This window comes from Apus apus, chromosome 23 (genome assembly GCF_020740795.1).
Source record: "Apus apus isolate bApuApu2 chromosome 23, bApuApu2.pri.cur, whole genome shotgun sequence".
NCBI lineage: Eukaryota > Metazoa > Chordata > Aves > Apodiformes > Apodidae > Apus > Apus apus.
The window spans coordinates 6,496,666-6,512,981 of record NC_067304.1 but is presented as its reverse complement, the minus strand read 5'-3'; the positions used below and the strand labels follow the sequence as shown (position 1 = coordinate 6,512,981).

The following is a 16,316-nucleotide window of genomic DNA, read 5'->3' as shown; positions in this document are numbered from 1 at the left end:
CAGTGCCGGCGGGCGCTCGGGCCATTTAAATGTGGGTGAGGGAGCCCGTGAAATGGCTGCGCAGGTCGCTGCGGTGCGCGCCGTGTCCCGGGCCCCGGAGGAGCCGCCCCCGCTCCCCTCGGGGGACCGGCCCGGCCGGCCTCGCGGCGGCGGGCGGCGGCGGCGGGGCCCCCCCAGCGAGGCGGCTGGCGGCAAGCGGGCCCGGCTGAGCCAGCAGCTGCTGGCGGGGCCCGGCCCGGCGGAGCCGCTGCCCCCGGCCGCCCTGCCCGGCCTGCCCGCCGCCGGGCTCTTCACCTTCTCCCCGCTCAGCCTGCCGCCGCCCGCCGCGCTCGAGGAGCGCCGCCACCACCACCACCGGCATCGCCCCGGCCCCGAGCCCGGCCGGCCGGCCGCCGGGCAGCCGCAGAAGGCGAGGCGGGGCAGCCCCGCGGACGGGGCGGCCGGGCGGCCCAGCAAGCGAGGTGAGGAAGGGGCGGCGGGGGAACCGGTGCTGCCCGCGCACCCGGACCGGCCCTCGCCGCGGATCGGCCCCGGCGGAGCCCGCCCGCCGCCTCGCTCGGCCGCGGCCTCGTACGCGCCGGGCTCGGCATGAGGGGAGTTGCGGGCTCGGCCTCGGCCGCCCGCGCAGGCGGGAGCGGAGAGAAGTGCCCGCAGCCGGCGGGGCCGGAGCCTGCCGGGCTGTGCGTGCGCGGCGGCCGCGGCTGCACCGCGGGGCTGAGCGCGGCCGCCTCCCGGGCTGTGCTGGCGGAGCTGCCCTCGGCGCAGGTCCCAGGCACCCGCGCTCTGCTCTGACAGCGCAGTTGCCGCCGCCGGTGCTCGCACTAGCGACTGCTCGGGCTGAGAAACTGCAGCTCGGGTGGTTTGGTGGTAGGGGGTTGCTGCGGGGTTTCTGGGTGCCCTGAGGTTTCTCGTACGAGAAGGCCAAAGTTTCTCTAACAAGGCCAAAACGTCTGGATTTTGTGAGAAAAGGGAAAGTGGGTCACTTTTTTAACATTACAGTCTGACTGTTGATTCTACTCACAAATTCGTGGTAGTAAAAAGCCTCTTGGTGAGAGCAAGATAGATAGAAAGCAACTGCAAGAGCTGCTGTAATAAAGATTTTATGTTGTGAATTATATTCCAGTATATGTGGAGGTATGGTGCTAAAGAAACCAAAGATGCATATGCCCACAAGTGTTAGCTCTATACTGTAAATTTTGGATAGTGCTGCCCTAAGAACAAGCAAAACTGTTGTGGGAGAGATTTTTCACTACTGCCCAATACTTATAAACCACTGTTTGAATAATTATTACAAAGGCTACTGGATTGTAAATGTCTAGCTTGATAACTGTTGATAAAGCTACAGAAGTAGTGTATCTTTGTAGACTGGGATGTCACTGTTTGTCAGTTCTAACCCAGTAGTCAAATGAGGCCTTTTTTTATTAAACATTGTTAAAATTACCATCTGAATTCCAGATTTGCACAGCAAAGTTGTTTGCAAACTCAGATATGCTGGGGCTGGATTTCTTTTCTTGTCTTTCACTATCAGTTTTTATTTCTGTATGTGATATAATTAAACTGTCAGTTTCTTTTGACTGTACTGTTCTTATTTTTTGGCCTGAGATGACAATGAACATCTGTGGTGTTTTTGCTGTGCTCAGTTATGTGGTGTCCTATAGTTTTAGACTAGCTGAGTTATTCACACTGCTGTTATTCTAACTCACTGTGAGAGCCCATAGTTTGATGACCTGGTTGTAGCTTTTTGGTTTTGAGGTACTGGAGTCTTTCAATGTATTTAAAGGAATAATTAAAATTATATTTCCTTTAAGTTGTCGGGTATTGCCATAACATCACTGTCTAGCTTCTCATTATACAGAGGTTACTGTCTCTAGCAGCTGTGTTCAGCAGATACAGCAGCAGTCAGGTTAGCTTTTATCCTGAAAACTAGATCAGTGCTCAATGGAGGTTCCAAAATGCAAAGAGGGCTAGGTGTATGTCAGCTTTAGGGAACACCTTCAAACAGGAGGATACTCTGAATTAGTTTGCCCCCTCCCTGGAGGTGTTTAAGGCCAGTTTGGATGAGGCTTGTGCAGCCTGGTCTAGTGGGAGGTGTCGCTGCTCATAGCAGGGAGGTTGGAACCTGAGGACCTTTAAGGTCGCTTCCAACCTGAACCATTCTGTGATAAAAAACTAGTGTATGTCTGAGGTTTTTAAACTATATCTAAAATAAGAATGCTTAAAATAAGACACTCTAACAACCAAAAATTAACTGAGAAACATATACAGAGAAGTATTCCCAACAGCTCAGTGGTGGCATGAAACTTGTGTTTAGTTTCAGCTTCGACTCTCTGGTCCCACCAGAAGGAAGATCTGTGTGATCAGTAAGTCACTGTAGTTAGTAAAGCAGAATCTGTACTTGAGAGCTCAGTGACTGCATGAGCTTGTGCACGCTTAACTTATGAGACATCTAAAAAAGCTTATTCCAAGAACTGTTTCAGTCGACTTTACCCAGTCAAGTGCTACCACCTTGCTTTTCCTGGTTTCCTGAGGTGTAATGTAAAAATAAGGGTATTTGCTGTTAGTAAAGGCTAACAGCAGCACTGTGAAAACTTGTATTTCAGGTCCTAAGACAATTGTATGAAGTTAGTATTAAGCAATCGACTCTTTCTTTACTTCATGAGTAATTCTGTTCGTTACACCAGGCTGTTATGAAGGTCAACCATCTACTAGTAATGATGTAGTTAATACTGTGGTTGGACTAAATAACTTGAGGCTGCGTGGATTTATCGTTACACCTTTTCTTCAGAAAACGTGTTTATTTTCCTCAAGCACTGCAAGAGAAGAAAGGGAATACAACTTTGATAGCTTTGCAGACAGAGAAAGGAAATGTTAGCACAAAGCCCCGTGCTGCTGGGAACTGAAGAGCTTCATCTATTGCATCTTCCAGTCAGAGGTTGTTCAGCAGCAGGTGGTTCTGATCCCTACAGCGATCCTGGTAACGCGGCTCTGGGAGGTTTATGCACGTTGTTGGCATAAAGCAGTTCTTTGATTCAGGCAGATTAAAATCTTGTCTTGGCAAGTGAGTTTTCTAACAGCTGGATGATCAAGATTTCTAACTGCCATCGTCACTTGCTAAATATTATGTGAATTAGTTTTTCTTTCTAAAAGATGAGCAATTAAACTGTTATACTTTGCCTAACAAAACTATTCCTTTGCATTTTATCTCTCAGCCTTTAGTCTTTTACAGATTGACTAACCTTTAAAAAAGCGACACAACAACCTCTTAATTTCCAGCTCTGAATTAACTGAATAGTTAACTATAAGACTAGCAAAAACTAGCTGAAGATGTGGATGTGATTATTCAGATCCTTTAATACAAAAGATCAGCAGTCTTAAGATTTTGTTGTTGTTGTTGTTGGCCAGAAAGCTAACTCTTAAGTATTTTTACATCTAAAATGTCAATACTTCTTGTACCTCTTCAGTTGTGCTCTTTTGCTTCTATATTGTGTATCTAAAATCAGGGAAGTGTTTTGTAACTAAACAATGTTTAATTGTTACACATACTTGTTTATCCTCTTTCCCTGCACAGCACTGCCTTAAATATCAGAAGTTATTAATGTACTTAATTATAGATGTTCTGAAATATGGACTCCTTCTAAAGGTAGTCTAATAAGTCTATTAAAAATGGAAATATTTCTGAAATATTAGGGAAATTTTTCTTAATTCAAGGCTTTCTTTCCATAATAGGTGTACTGCATTTTTTGTTGTATAATTCAGCCTTGTAAATTAAAAATCAGGGTGTTGCAACTGTTCAATCTTCCTGAGAAGGTACAGCTTTAGCAAACGAGAGGTCAATTATTTTGGGGTGAATATACTGCAATGGCAGAGCTTTAATCTTCTGTTTATTGTTGCTGATAGAAACTCCAGATGAAAATGGCAAAACGCAGCGAGCTGACAGTCATATTATGAAGAAGATAAAGAAAAAAAAGAAAAAGAAACATCGGGAAGACATGAGGGGGAAACGCCTGAAGATGTACAACAAAGAAGTGCAGACTGTGTGTGCTGGACTCACTCGCATTGACAAGGAGACTCTGTCTCAAGGACAGTGTGATAACTTGGAAATGAACAAGGAATCCTTCCGGTATCTGAAGGATGAGCAGCTCTGCAGGCTGAATTTGGGTATGCAGGAATATCGAATACCCCAGGGAGTACAAACACCATTTGTGACACACCAGGAGCATTCTGTCCGTAGCAGCTTCTTGAAAACTGGCACTAAATTTAGTAACTTCATTCATGAGGAACATCAGTCCAATGGTGGTGCTCTGGTCCTTCATGCTTACATGGATGAACTCTCATTTTTGTCTCCAGTGGAGATGGAGAGATTTGCAGAGGAGTTCCTCGCGTTGTCATTCAGTGAAAACGATAAAAATGCAGCTTACTATGCCTTGGCCATAGTACATGGAGCAGCTGCTTATTTACCAGACTTCCTGGATTACTTTGCTTTTAACTTTCCTAACACTCCAGTGAAAATGGAAATTTTGGGCAAGAAAGATATTGAAACAACAACAATTTCAAATTTTCACTCTCAGGTAAGAACTTTTTAGAGGCATAAAAATTGCACAACACCAAGATGTGATTAATTTCATTAATTGAGAGCAGGAATGGCTTAAATTAGGTGAGGCACGGATTTTTTTTCTAAGCAGATGAAAAAAGATGTTGTTGGGGCTACTGCTACTGTGTTGCTTATTGCTATTTCTGCTCAAAGCTCTTCTGTGCCTACTGAATCACATTTTAGACACTGCCAGCTGTGCCATCTTGGAGACTTTCAGTTGATCTTCTAGCCTTGGGAGAGCAGTGACATTGTTCAAAACAATAGGCAAGTCTCCATTAAGAGTTGTATAGATTGCAAAAACTAACACTGCTTTTTCTAGTCAATAAATCTGTTTGGTTTTTTGCAGTGACATTGGGTTTTGGTTTATCATTGTGATTTCTCTCTGTAGCTGATGCTGGGTGTTTAAACTTTCCCACTTCAGAGAGGTGGCTAGAATGGCTTTTTAGTTCCCTTTTAAAAAGGCTTTAATATGGTACACAACCTAAATTTCCACAGTAGGCTTAAGCTATTTTAAATTCTCAAACTGTATCTCCTATGTAACTTAAATGGATGCAACAGTAATCACTAAGCTAATTTGAAGATCCCACCAGAATGACCTTGCATTTGAGCTTCTGATCAGGCTCAGAAGTATCAGTGTATATGCAGCAATATCAAGGTTTAGATACTTTTGTTTCTGATTGAGTGAAACCTCTTCCTGCTGGGTTGAGTCTGAGAACAGATTCAAGTCGCTGCTTCCTTTCGAAGTCTTTATTCAAGACCTTTGTTGCTTTTACTGGTTGCCCTGTTGGAAACCTGAACCGCTGTAGCAGGTGGCACTTCAGTCCTCTTGGAACATACCTTCTTTAGCAATGGATTTTGAAGTGATAGTGCTTGTGGATGGGTGATCTGGAGAGAACCAGAGTTTGCCAAGTGCATAAGCAAGGTTTGTGTGGGAAAAACAGTTACTACTTCACAGAAAGTTACTGCAGGGTTACTTGCTGTGTCTTTGAAACTTTGCAGCGTTTATCATAGATACCATTTAATTAGTAACTCTGACACTTATGAATGTTTGACAATGAATAGCTGCTGCAGCACTTATTTTAAATCAGCTTCTATTTCTTAGTTTAAGTGATGCTTTGTGCTGACAGAGCTGCATCAGAGTTCATAGTACTCCATAAACAGTCTGAGCACACGAGCTGCTGCTACCAGCAACACTTTTGCACAATACACTTGTGCTCTGCAGATGTGAAACTTGTCTGTAGGTTAGGTTTTAAAGTCTTCTGTATTAATGATTTATCTGTGTGCTGTGACATCATTATGAGGTGACCCCCTGAAATGGCTGAACAGGGTCAACTGGGTATTTAGCAATTACACTTTATCTTGGTGAATGTCTCAGTCTTGTGAACGTGAACAGCTTATACTATAAACACGTATGTGAGGCATGTATGGTAATAAATAATAGGATTCCCTGGGTTATAGTCTGTGCTGGTATTTCAATTAATTCTATTTTAAGTACTGTCTAAACTCGATTTAAGAGTGAGTCATGACTTAAGGTTCAGTTGGTCTAGAACATCTCTCTAAACTTGGCTTCAGCATGACCGGGTTAATCCTCTCTGGCTGCAGTGTGAGTGTGGCTCACCCTCTGAGCAAACACACAAGTCTAGTTTCACAACTCCACAGGCAGCCGAAATGAGACTCTTCAGAGAATGCAGGTGGTGCTGAAGTTTCTAGTTTAAAATTGATGTGTTTTGATGGATGGTGGATTAAACTACGGTAGCTGCATGCTGCCAAGTCTCAAGTTTTGCAGGCTAGCTTATCTTTAGAGAAAGCTGAAATGCCCTTCAAGAGTGTGAGGAGGATCTGTCTGGCTGTTTTACTGCTATTCCATGGTAGTCCTGTTGGGAAATCAGCTAAGCTTCGCTTCTGGACCTTCCTGTATGAGAAACTGTACAGTGCAAAAGCCCTTCATAGTTAATGCCTTTACGGATTAACCATGTTACAGTTTTGTGTGCTGTAATACTGATATTTTTAATTGAAGTTAAAAGTCACCTACATTTTAGGTTGAACTTTCTGTATGCATGAACTTGTTTGCTGTACTGAACTGTACTATGGCAAAGGGATTTCAGGCATTAGGTCTTGAGTCCTGGAGTCTTGGTGTCAAGAAATTGAACTTTGATCTGTAAACTGCAATTTAACTGAAAGTCAGCGTGACCTTTGGCTTGTACAGCATTCAGCTGGTTTGTGTACTTCTTCAGGCAAACTGAATTTTAGTAGGAAGTGTCTCCAATTCAAAATAAGGGCTTTAATCTGGAAGACTTCAAAAAAATCTAGTGATGATTAACTTCCTTGTAAGGTGAATTTCTTTGTTCTCAGGGCAGTGAGAAAAATGTAAACTGAATGTTTATAACAAAGCACTCCAGCATGTATTTGTAGTATAAGTGTTTGATTTCAGTATATTAAAATAATGAAGCTTCGATGTTCTCTGGATTTTGTTTTGCTTGCATTGGCTCAGGCTCATTTTTCCTAATGCTTTAGTGCTAAAGCTAAGCTTCAGTTTCGAGCTGCTCACTTGGACCAAGAGCTTTCAAGACTCAAATCACAGAACAGTGATTTGTAAGCTTTCATCACACTTAATTCTCAAGTGTATATATTTCTTTAAGTTCTATTAAAATTACCAAAACATTGAAATCCAAGATTTCCTAAAAGTATTTCTAGTCTCTGTTGTGGCTCTTGAATTAATTTCTATTTTTTCATTGCATTCCAATGCATTAAAAACCTCACAATGTTAAAGCATCTAGTTTTTAGTTCTCTTTGAAAACCTTACAGTTCATTTTAATGTGTGAGAAACACCTGTGAAATACTAGAGAATCTCACCAGATGGTTTATGGAAGTAGTCTGTCTCCAGTTACTAAAGTAGTACCAGGCAGTTAAAGGTAACTGGCTTAAGGACCAGAGTATTTCAGTCCTTAGCTCTCCCATAGGTGCACAGAACTTCACTAATGCCACAGTTTTCCAGAACTGCTGCTCTGAAGTGTGTTCCAGCTGCTGGTGGAACTGTTCCACTTGACTGCTGTTAGGTATGGACCTTTACCAGTAATGTTATAATGGGATTTGGAGATGTAACTTTCTCCTAGGGCGACAGCCAAAAAGAGTAAACAGCCTCTGAAGGTAGTGTCTGGTTCATAAAACCTGTATGGTTAAGAACAAAGTGAATGTGCTCACCCAGAGGCTGCTGGTGGCTGTGGGGGGCTGGGAGGCAGAGTCCTTGAGCTGCACAGGGGGCTTCTGTGAGGCTTCTGCAGGCTGTATTGCAAGTGGTGACCCTAAAAATGTTGTTGTACATGAGCACTGGATTTCTAGCTAGACCTCTCCTTTCCTCAGCTTTTTGTCCAAGTCTGTGTATATGTTATCAGAACCACTGTGTGAAGGACATCTAGGTTTTCACTTCAGTCATAGGGAAAAAGGCTGACAGGACGTGACTGGCATGAAGACTGCATATATTTCAGGAGTACCCAGGTTGGAATGTAGAAGCAGCAGTTAACCACACCAATTGGCAGAGTTTAATGTTTCTGGTGAAGGACTGAGTCACAGTGAAACTTTTGTCAGTTTTCTCCAGTCAGCCTGGAAGCATTGAACTGTTACTGAATTAGTAAAATACTAGTTAGCTATTATTCAAACTGAGAAGTATTTCCTATCAGTAGTACAGACAGGAGTTCTTTCCTACTGGGATTCCCTGCAGGCATCTCTTCTAAGCAGTCTTTGTGCATATTCCTGATGGCATCTCTGGTGAAATAGGTGTAGATGAGTCCAGGATTCATCTCGGCTGTGGCCTAGTGTGTGATATCAATTAATGTTCATCTCTTGTAGCAGATCTAAACCTGTACTGGTGTTTTTCCTTCCTGGCCACTCAGGTCAATCGGACGTACTGCTGTGGAACCTACAGAGCAGGACCCATGCGGCAGATCAGCCTTGTTGGAGCAGTGGATGAAGAAGTTGGGGACTACTTCCCAGAGTTTCTAGATATGTTAGAAGAATCTCCATTTCTCAGAGTAAGCAGTAAATTGTGGTGTTATGTTCAGAGTGCTATAGATATTTAAACAATAACTACATTTCTTATTTCCAAGTAATTAGAAACCATAAAGTCTTTTGTCTGTTTATGAGCTTGTTGTTTGGGCTTCTGAGGGGCACTGTCCAAGTGCAAGGTACTGAATTAGATAGCTACAGTTGTGTGAATGATTAAAAAATTGAATATAGCTTATCATAGGCAGTACATAATCTACTTGCCTAAAGACTAAGTTTAATAAAGTTAGCTTGGACTATATTTTTACTTACTTTAGTTTTTATGCAATTCTTCTGAGGGCAAATCTGAACCAGTTTTACCGAAGGCGACGTTTAATTTTTCTATTTCACCCAGTGTTTTGTGTTATGTGTTTTGTGGGTTGTTTTGTTTTTGTTGTCTTTTAGATGACCTTGCCCTGGGGCACTCTTTCCAGTCTCAGACTTCAGTGTAGGTCACAAAGTGATGATGGTCCCATCATGTGGGTGAGACCAGGAGAGCAGATGATCCCCACGGCTGATATGCCAAAATCGCCCTTCAAACGGCGCCGGTAATGTTTTGTTTTCCTTTCCCTGTTAAAGGTAAAACATTGCAGCTGTGTCTGTGTTAGATCTGAGAACAAAACCTGGAGACTTGATGTGCAACTAGTTCTTTAGAAGGCTAATTCACAGATTTAAGTTTCATTTTTGTTTCAAATTTGCTCAGTGCATAAGACAAGTTTTCACAGTGGTATGTCCTAGATCAATGCTTTCTTTTCTTATCCTTCGAGAGACTTGTTTTTATTAATCTTATTTTTGTGGAAAGAACTCATTTGGTGATGGAGGCAGGCGAAATGATCTAAACCAGGAGACATTCTAACACTGTTCATGTTACGTGTTAATGTTAGTGCTAAAGCACTTGTAACACTGCCTGCCTTCTCAGGAGACATTGTGGTGTACATCTGTACTTGCTATCCTTCTCATAAAGACTGTGCTGCAGAATGAATTTTGGGAGATAAAGAATTGGAAGCATATTTTAAGTGTAATTTCAAACAGAATTTTTGGACATACTCCCAAATGACTCAACTTCAGTATCTATTAAAACAGCTCTGTTTCACATACCATTAAGTTCTGGAAGAATTCTTTCAGCACAAGTGAATTGGATTTGTTTTATAAAGATTGATCTCATAAACTTAATTGTGCTTTGCTGCATTTGCTTCAATCTTTCATCAAATAAACACCTAGAAGAAATCAGAGGAAGGTGCTTTGGTCTTTGCTTGTGAAGCCTACAGCACCTGAAGGTCCCTTTTAATACAAATACTTACGTTTTTAGCAGTCTAAAATATTTTGTATCATGTTGTAGGTCAATGAATGAAATAAAGAATCTCCAGTACCTACCTCGAACCAGCGAGCCCCGTGAGGTCCTGTTTGAGGACAGGACCAGAGCTCACGCTGACCACGTGGGCCAGGGCTTCGACTGGCAGAGCACGGCGGCTGTGGGTGTACTGAAGGCTGTTCAGTTTGGGGAATGGTGAGTGCCACTCAACACAGGCATCCTGCTAGGAGGGGCAATCTGAGCATTTTCTCTCTTGAAAAAAGAAAATTCCCTGGCAAACGAGCCTCATAGAATAAATAGTCCCCCCTGTAATGGGACAAATGCTGGCAAGAGCTTGAAAGCCACAAGCTCTGTGCCTGCTGTTTTATCCTCTTCTTGAGGCAGTAGAAAAGGTGTAAGAGCAGTTTGAACTACATTTTAGTGACATACAAAATTAGCCTTAAGATACCATGCCTGTGATTGTTCTCTTCCTGAGTAGCTGTATTAATCCTGACTTCTATAACAGTCATGTAAGAACTCAATGTAATTTATTTCACAGCTGCATTTCGTTTTTATTTCATGTGCCCAGGATGTTGCTGTTGACCTTGCACAGAAAGTAGAATCGCCTCATTGTAATTCCTAGCAGTTCCAGTAGAAATTGGATAGCATCATTAGCAATATCCTTATATTTTCATATGAACAAAAGGTGCTGGAACTTCCTTTACTGTGTTTCACAACCATTGAATAAAACCCAGCTCCTCATTGCTTCAGATTCAGAGCTATTTTGTTACTTTATGTTTTTACTTGTAATACAGATTTACTCTGTCTAATTGTAGAATGGAAGAATTGAGGCAGATTGTGGTTCCTAGAACATAGAGACAACTTTGGTAGAATAATCTGAATCTAGTTCTTGGACACTTCTATATAGTATTTGTCCATGAGAACACTTCTGTTGTGCATACATCAAGAAACAAGTAAAACAAAACAAAATTATACCTCCTTTTCAAAATAATACATGTATTGAAAAGTGAGAAGACTTCATGCCCAGTGTAAAACTGAAGTAGGTCATTGGTTCAATGAAAGTTTATGTGGGAAAGAGCTATAATTTTCTAGAAGTCAAATACTTTAAAAATTCCTGGAATTCTCATATTTTTGTAGGAGTGACCAGCCTCGTATAACCAAAGATGTGGTTTGTTTTCATGCTGAGGATTTCACTGATGTTGTACAGAGACTTCAGCTGGACCTGCATGAACCTCCAGTGTCACAGGTATCGAATCTCCCCTAGTAACAGCTCCTTCCTCAGCATTTTGAAAGTACCTTCTGGTAGATTCCAGGCTCATGGCATGGCCAGCCCTTGTGTATCTTGGTGGCCCTCAGTTCAGAGCTCACTTGGGCTATTTCAGAATAGAATAGTTCAGCTGGAAGGGACCTACAACAGTCATCTAGTCCATCTGCTTTTCCTTACCACCAACCTGGAATTTATGCTGTGAGTCATGATATGTGCTATAGAAACAATTAGAAGTGGATTAAGAAGTCACATGTGCCTGATTCTGCTTTTTCTAATACACTGATGTTGTCTCAGGTTGCAAAGACAGCTGAACTCAGTCCTGTCAGCTAAAGCCATGCAGCCTTGTGCTGAGCCTGCTGTTTCAGCTGTAACTGTAGAATGCTCTTAGCTGTTGATTTTAAAAAAACCCATTCTCATTTAAATTTTAAGTTTTACCTGTTAAATGGAACTGTTCTGACTGAGACACTAAGTACATTGAAAGCAGGTGGATGCTGAATTGTTTAACCCGAGTACACCACTAACTTTACCATCTTTCCTTCTCCCAGTGTGTTCAATGGGTGGATGAAGCCAAACTAAACCAAATGAGACGGGAAGGCATTCGCTATGCTAGAATTCAGTTGTGTGACAATGACATCTACTTCATCCCTAGAAATGTCATTCATCAGTTCAAAACAGTGTCAGCAGTCTGCAGCTTAGCCTGGCACATAAGACTTAAACAGTATCACCCTGTGGGGGAGACTTCTCAAAGTGCAGAAAGCAATTCAAGCTTGAACAGTAGTGTTCCTGGAAAGACAGAGCCTGAAGGGGAACCCCAGTGTGTGAGTGTAAAGATAGAGTCGGAAGAGCCAGGTGCAGGAATGCAGCTCACCGCAGGGGTGCTCTCCTCTGTTTCTTCAGTAACAGGACTTGTGCAACCAGAGCAGGTGGCCCAGCCCCTTCCAGGTTTTAAAATAGAGTCTGATCAGCAACACAATCCACAGGATCATGCAGACTCTTCTGTGTGATGTGTATATAATCAAACATTTTTTTAACAGCTTTTTAAAATTTTGATGTGAAGTTATAGTTTTATAACTGGCTTATGTTTTATTGGAGAAATCTTGCCTATAATTCTATAAAGAAAGGTGACATTCCAAAATGTCAAGCATATCTTTTTTACACAGATTATGCAAAATTCAAGTTGTATTTTAACCCCTTAGTACAACCTGTAACAGTGGTCTACCACTTCTTTCTGTTTAAGTAAAGAGATATTGAATATCTCCTCAAAGTCAGAATTAAATTCCTCCAGGAACATAAAATGATTAAACTATATTGGTCAGTGTTATTTCCCTACTTTTACTTTATCTCTGATCTTCACCAGAAAGTGATGCTTTTCTAGACTTGCAAAGTGACTTTCCCATCTCATTTTAATTGCTTAAAAAAAAAAAAAGAGGAAGCACAGCACTTTTGATGATTTGTGAAATTTTTGGTATGTCTGTTTTTGACATGTTGGTTTATATACGAGCTGGGTTTATATACAAGCTATAGAAATTGATCTGTTTCTTACAGTTACTACAAAAGTGATCTGTAAAATTAACTGAAGAAAGTGTCTGATCCTGTTGAAATGCAATGACTTACTGACCTAACACTTCTCATAGCACTGCTTATGTTGTTTGGTGTGAGGGTTTTGCTTCTGAAATACATCTTCTCTGAACATGATTAATACTAGTGTCAAAATTAGAGAACCTATTGGTAGTCTTGTGGAGGAAACTGCTATCTTTGAGCACTTTAAGGCTTTAAAATACTAACCAACTTGGCAGCTTGTTCTGATCAGGTCGTAACGTGTCCGATGGAACCACACTTCCCTTGTACTGATGCACTTAATATATAGCAGAGTTGGTATCTGACTGACACAGAGAGGCTGTCCTTACTCTAGGAAGTTCTGTATTATTATTTCACAATAAAAAGTATTATGGCATTGGACTGCTGTTTCCATGTGTAGCTTCTGGGTGCCCAGGTACTGTGGAAGAATCAGTGGCACATGCTAAGTGTGTAGAGTGTCAGCTATCAACAGTTTTTTAAATAATCTTTCAATATTTCTGGATGTTGACGTGTAATCTGTATTTGACTTTCACTCATCCTGTTTATTATTGCCCTTTCCAGTCATCGGAAGGAAAAGTCCCTTTCTCCCTTCCCCCTTCCCACATTTAGAGTACAATTTGGGTTTTGGTGCAACTTAAGGTGTCTCCAGATAAAGTTATTTGTTCTAATCCTCACTGGGGTAGGAAAGATTTGAAACACTATGTTAGACTAGACAAAAGCAAAGATGCTGTGTTAGTTCTGGATGCATCTTTTTAATATCAATTATTACTATTCTCTTTATAAGGGTCTCTAAAATATGTTACTCTATTATAAATCTTACTTTGTGCAATATTGTTTGTGTAGGCTTTTATATACATATTAGCACCTCAGTGTAGAGGTCACTATTTTAAACAGATAGAAAAATAATCATCAGAAGATACTGCAGTGATTAGTTAGAACCTGTATTACTCCTTATGTGTATGTATGTGTTGTCTTCGGTACAAATTGAGGACTAGGAAATATTTCAATTTAAAACTAATTTACAGATTGAAGTGGTAGTGACTTGTTTAGTAATCTGTGTAAATAAGGTGTTAGAATGGAAAGCTTTTATGATGAAAAGTAATGTGATTCATGCAGGGGTGTAATTTAATCTTAGCAGAAATTCTAGATGACCCAGGCTGGTTCATAGCTGAGCCGTCTGTTCTCTGGTGGGTTATTTCCACTTTTTAAGTTGAGAGGAATTTCATAGCTTTAAGGGTTGTGCAAAGTAAAATTCCTCACAGGCAATAGTGGTTTCAGTTAATCCCTCATGTTCAAATATCGTGTTGCCCAAGGGTGTTCTTTCGTTTTTCTGGAGTCCACTAGTCTTCCAGTGCCCATCCCACCCCTCACACCTGCTGTCTCTGGTCCTGTCCCTAGAGGTACCTCGATGAGGGGCCGGTCCTTGGCAGCCAGCACTGCAATCACTCAGGAACTGACAAACCTGCAGATACTACAGTGAGTCTGCACATGGAACTGTGGAGGCAGAATGAGCAGATTGGGAGCCCCCACACACCACCTTGTCTGTTTTTTGTGAAAGGTAAAACAGAGGATGAGGGAATAAATTTGGAAGTCCTCTCTAAATTCTAATGGTGTGTTTTCAGGTGGATAAAGGAAAAAGACCAGACAGGCTCCTGTTGCTTTCCAAACTGTAGCTTTAGTGGAATCTCTGACTGCAGCCTGAGATAGCAGGAAGATGCTGTGACTTAGCCCTTGAGATGGAGGGACATGACCAGGAATGTCCTGCTCTCTTTGTCCCGTGTGTTTACTGAGTACCCACTGTCACATTTAAATACAGAAACGTATCTTCACATGACTTGAATGTTGCTGACACTGCTCTAGCACGCTTGGAAGATGGAGGAAGAGGGGAGCAAACTATAAAAATCTGTTACCTAAATACATGATCAGCTTTTGGTATATTTTAACCAAAAAGATGTACTGCTTTCAGACTCCACCTCAATTCTGATGTAAAGAATGAGGGATTGTTATGAAGCTGATGCCTGAACTTGTCTGGCCATTGTTTCAAGCTCAATTCCATTGCACAGAACTGGAACAATGCCTTGATGTGAAAGTTGCAAATGTTTTTCAGAACAATACATGTATAATAACAGTTTTTATAAGCTATAGCTGTTCAGAAATGGAGTAACAAGTTCAAGCCAGTCAGTGTTTGCTGAGAAAAACAAATCTCTGGGTAGGTGCAAGTAAATATTTTTGAGTATCTCTCATGTTAAATACCTGGCTGTTGGCATTTCTCTAAGATTTCATGAAACAGCCCATGTAATGAGATAATCAGAGTGGCACATTTCATGGGTTGCTCCAATACTTCTCAGTAGCCAGACAGATAAAGAACAGGACTGAATCCTCAGCTCTCTGTTCTGAGGATCTGCCCTGTGACATGTCTGCCAGCTGGTAACCAGGAGCTCTTGCTTTGTGCTGGAGAGAACTGCTCTTGGCCAAGTGCTCAGCTACCAGCTTTGAGAGACAGAACAGGCTTCTGTTCTAAATGAAGTGCTGTTGATTAAAAATGTAAATTGGGTAAAGGCAAGTGGCTCAGCTGTGCTAGAGGTGGACTAGCACAATGCAATCTCAAGATGAAATGCCAGTTAGCTTTGGTCCCCTCTCTCCTTTGGACCAGTCTCTGTGTGCAGATACTTGACACGTTCTCTTCCAGGAAGGTGGGACACTCAGTGGAGTGTTCTCAGGGGATTTAGAATCCACATTTTTTCACAGCTGTAGATCTTGCCATACGGGAAAAGGGCTCTGTCAGTGTTCTGCATGTCATGGTTCAGCTCCCCCCGACACGGGGGTTCCCCAGGGCTGAGAGCCCCTGCCCCCAGGGGCAGCTGGTTCCGGGGTGGTCCCGGTGCTGGGGCTGGTTCCGCCCTGGGGTGCCGGCTGAGGGCTGGTTGTGGCTCCCGGAGCACATCCCGGGCCCGGGCCGCGGGGGCAGGGCCGTACGCGGGCTCCCGGTTTCCCTGTACAACATGTAAAGAGATTTCTGTGTTGCTGTTCTTGTGATTTGATTTGACTTGGATTGGCAGCTACGACTTTTTCTGTGGTTTTAATTTATCTAAGGTCTCTGCCTGCAGAGGACGTGTACAATTGCCTGGAAGACTGTTTGCTTTGTGCGGCCTTAGTGTATTTATCGCCGCTGGCCGCTGCTCGAGGCGGTTTTACCGGGGGCGGCGGAGCCCGGGCCGGGGGGCTCGGGGACGCGGCTGCCAGGAGCTGACTGTACACCAGTGTCAAACTGTTAAGCTATTTCTTTGTAAAATAGTCCAACGGAATGCATAGAATTTTTTCCTGTAAAGTATTTTTTTAATAAACAAAGTCTGATTTTGTCCTTTACCGGCCTGGCTGCTCCTTCCCGCGCGGGCGGGGCGCGCTCGGCGCTCGGCGGGGCGGGCGGGCCAGGCGGGGCAGCCGAGCGCCGAGCGCGCCGGTCTCCAGGGCAACAGCGCCCGGGGCCGGTGCGGGGGCCTGGGCCGGGAGCGGGGCCTGTGCCGGTACCG

General features: G+C 42.8%; 1 protein-coding gene across 2 annotated transcripts; it reads left to right on the top strand.

Moving 5' to 3' along the window:
* The first annotated feature begins 16 nt into the window (after nucleotides 1–16).
* On the top strand, nucleotides 17–16,152 carry RSBN1 (round spermatid basic protein 1). 2 transcript variants are annotated; one of them, XM_051638885.1, is made up of 7 exons: nucleotides 17–461; nucleotides 3,898–4,568; nucleotides 8,482–8,619; nucleotides 9,035–9,177; nucleotides 9,969–10,136; nucleotides 11,079–11,187; nucleotides 14,185–16,152. In XM_051638885.1, the coding sequence occupies exons 1-7, from the start codon at nucleotides 53–55 to the stop codon at nucleotides 14,392–14,394; spliced, it is 1,848 nt and encodes a 615-aa protein (XP_051494845.1). In that variant the 5' UTR covers nucleotides 17–52; the 3' UTR covers nucleotides 14,395–16,152. The 2 variants fall into 2 exon arrangements, with proteins under 2 accessions (XP_051494845.1, XP_051494844.1); XM_051638884.1 differs by lacking the exon at nucleotides 14,185–16,152 and adding an exon at nucleotides 11,754–13,167.
* The last annotated feature ends 164 nt before the right edge of the window (nucleotides 16,153–16,316 follow it).

Excerpts from the sequence above, each read along its gene's own strand:
- RSBN1 (XM_051638884.1), top strand. The coding sequence starts at position 53 with ATGGCTGCGCAGGTCGCTGCGGTGCGCGCCGTGTCCCGGGCCCCGGAG. Across the intron at positions 462-3,897 it reads CGGGCGGCCCAGCAAGCGAG|AAACTCCAGATGAAAATGGC; the intron begins GTGAGGAAGGGG and ends TGTTGCTGATAG. Across the intron at positions 4,569-8,481 it reads TTTCAAATTTTCACTCTCAG|GTCAATCGGACGTACTGCTG; the intron begins GTAAGAACTTTT and ends CTGGCCACTCAG.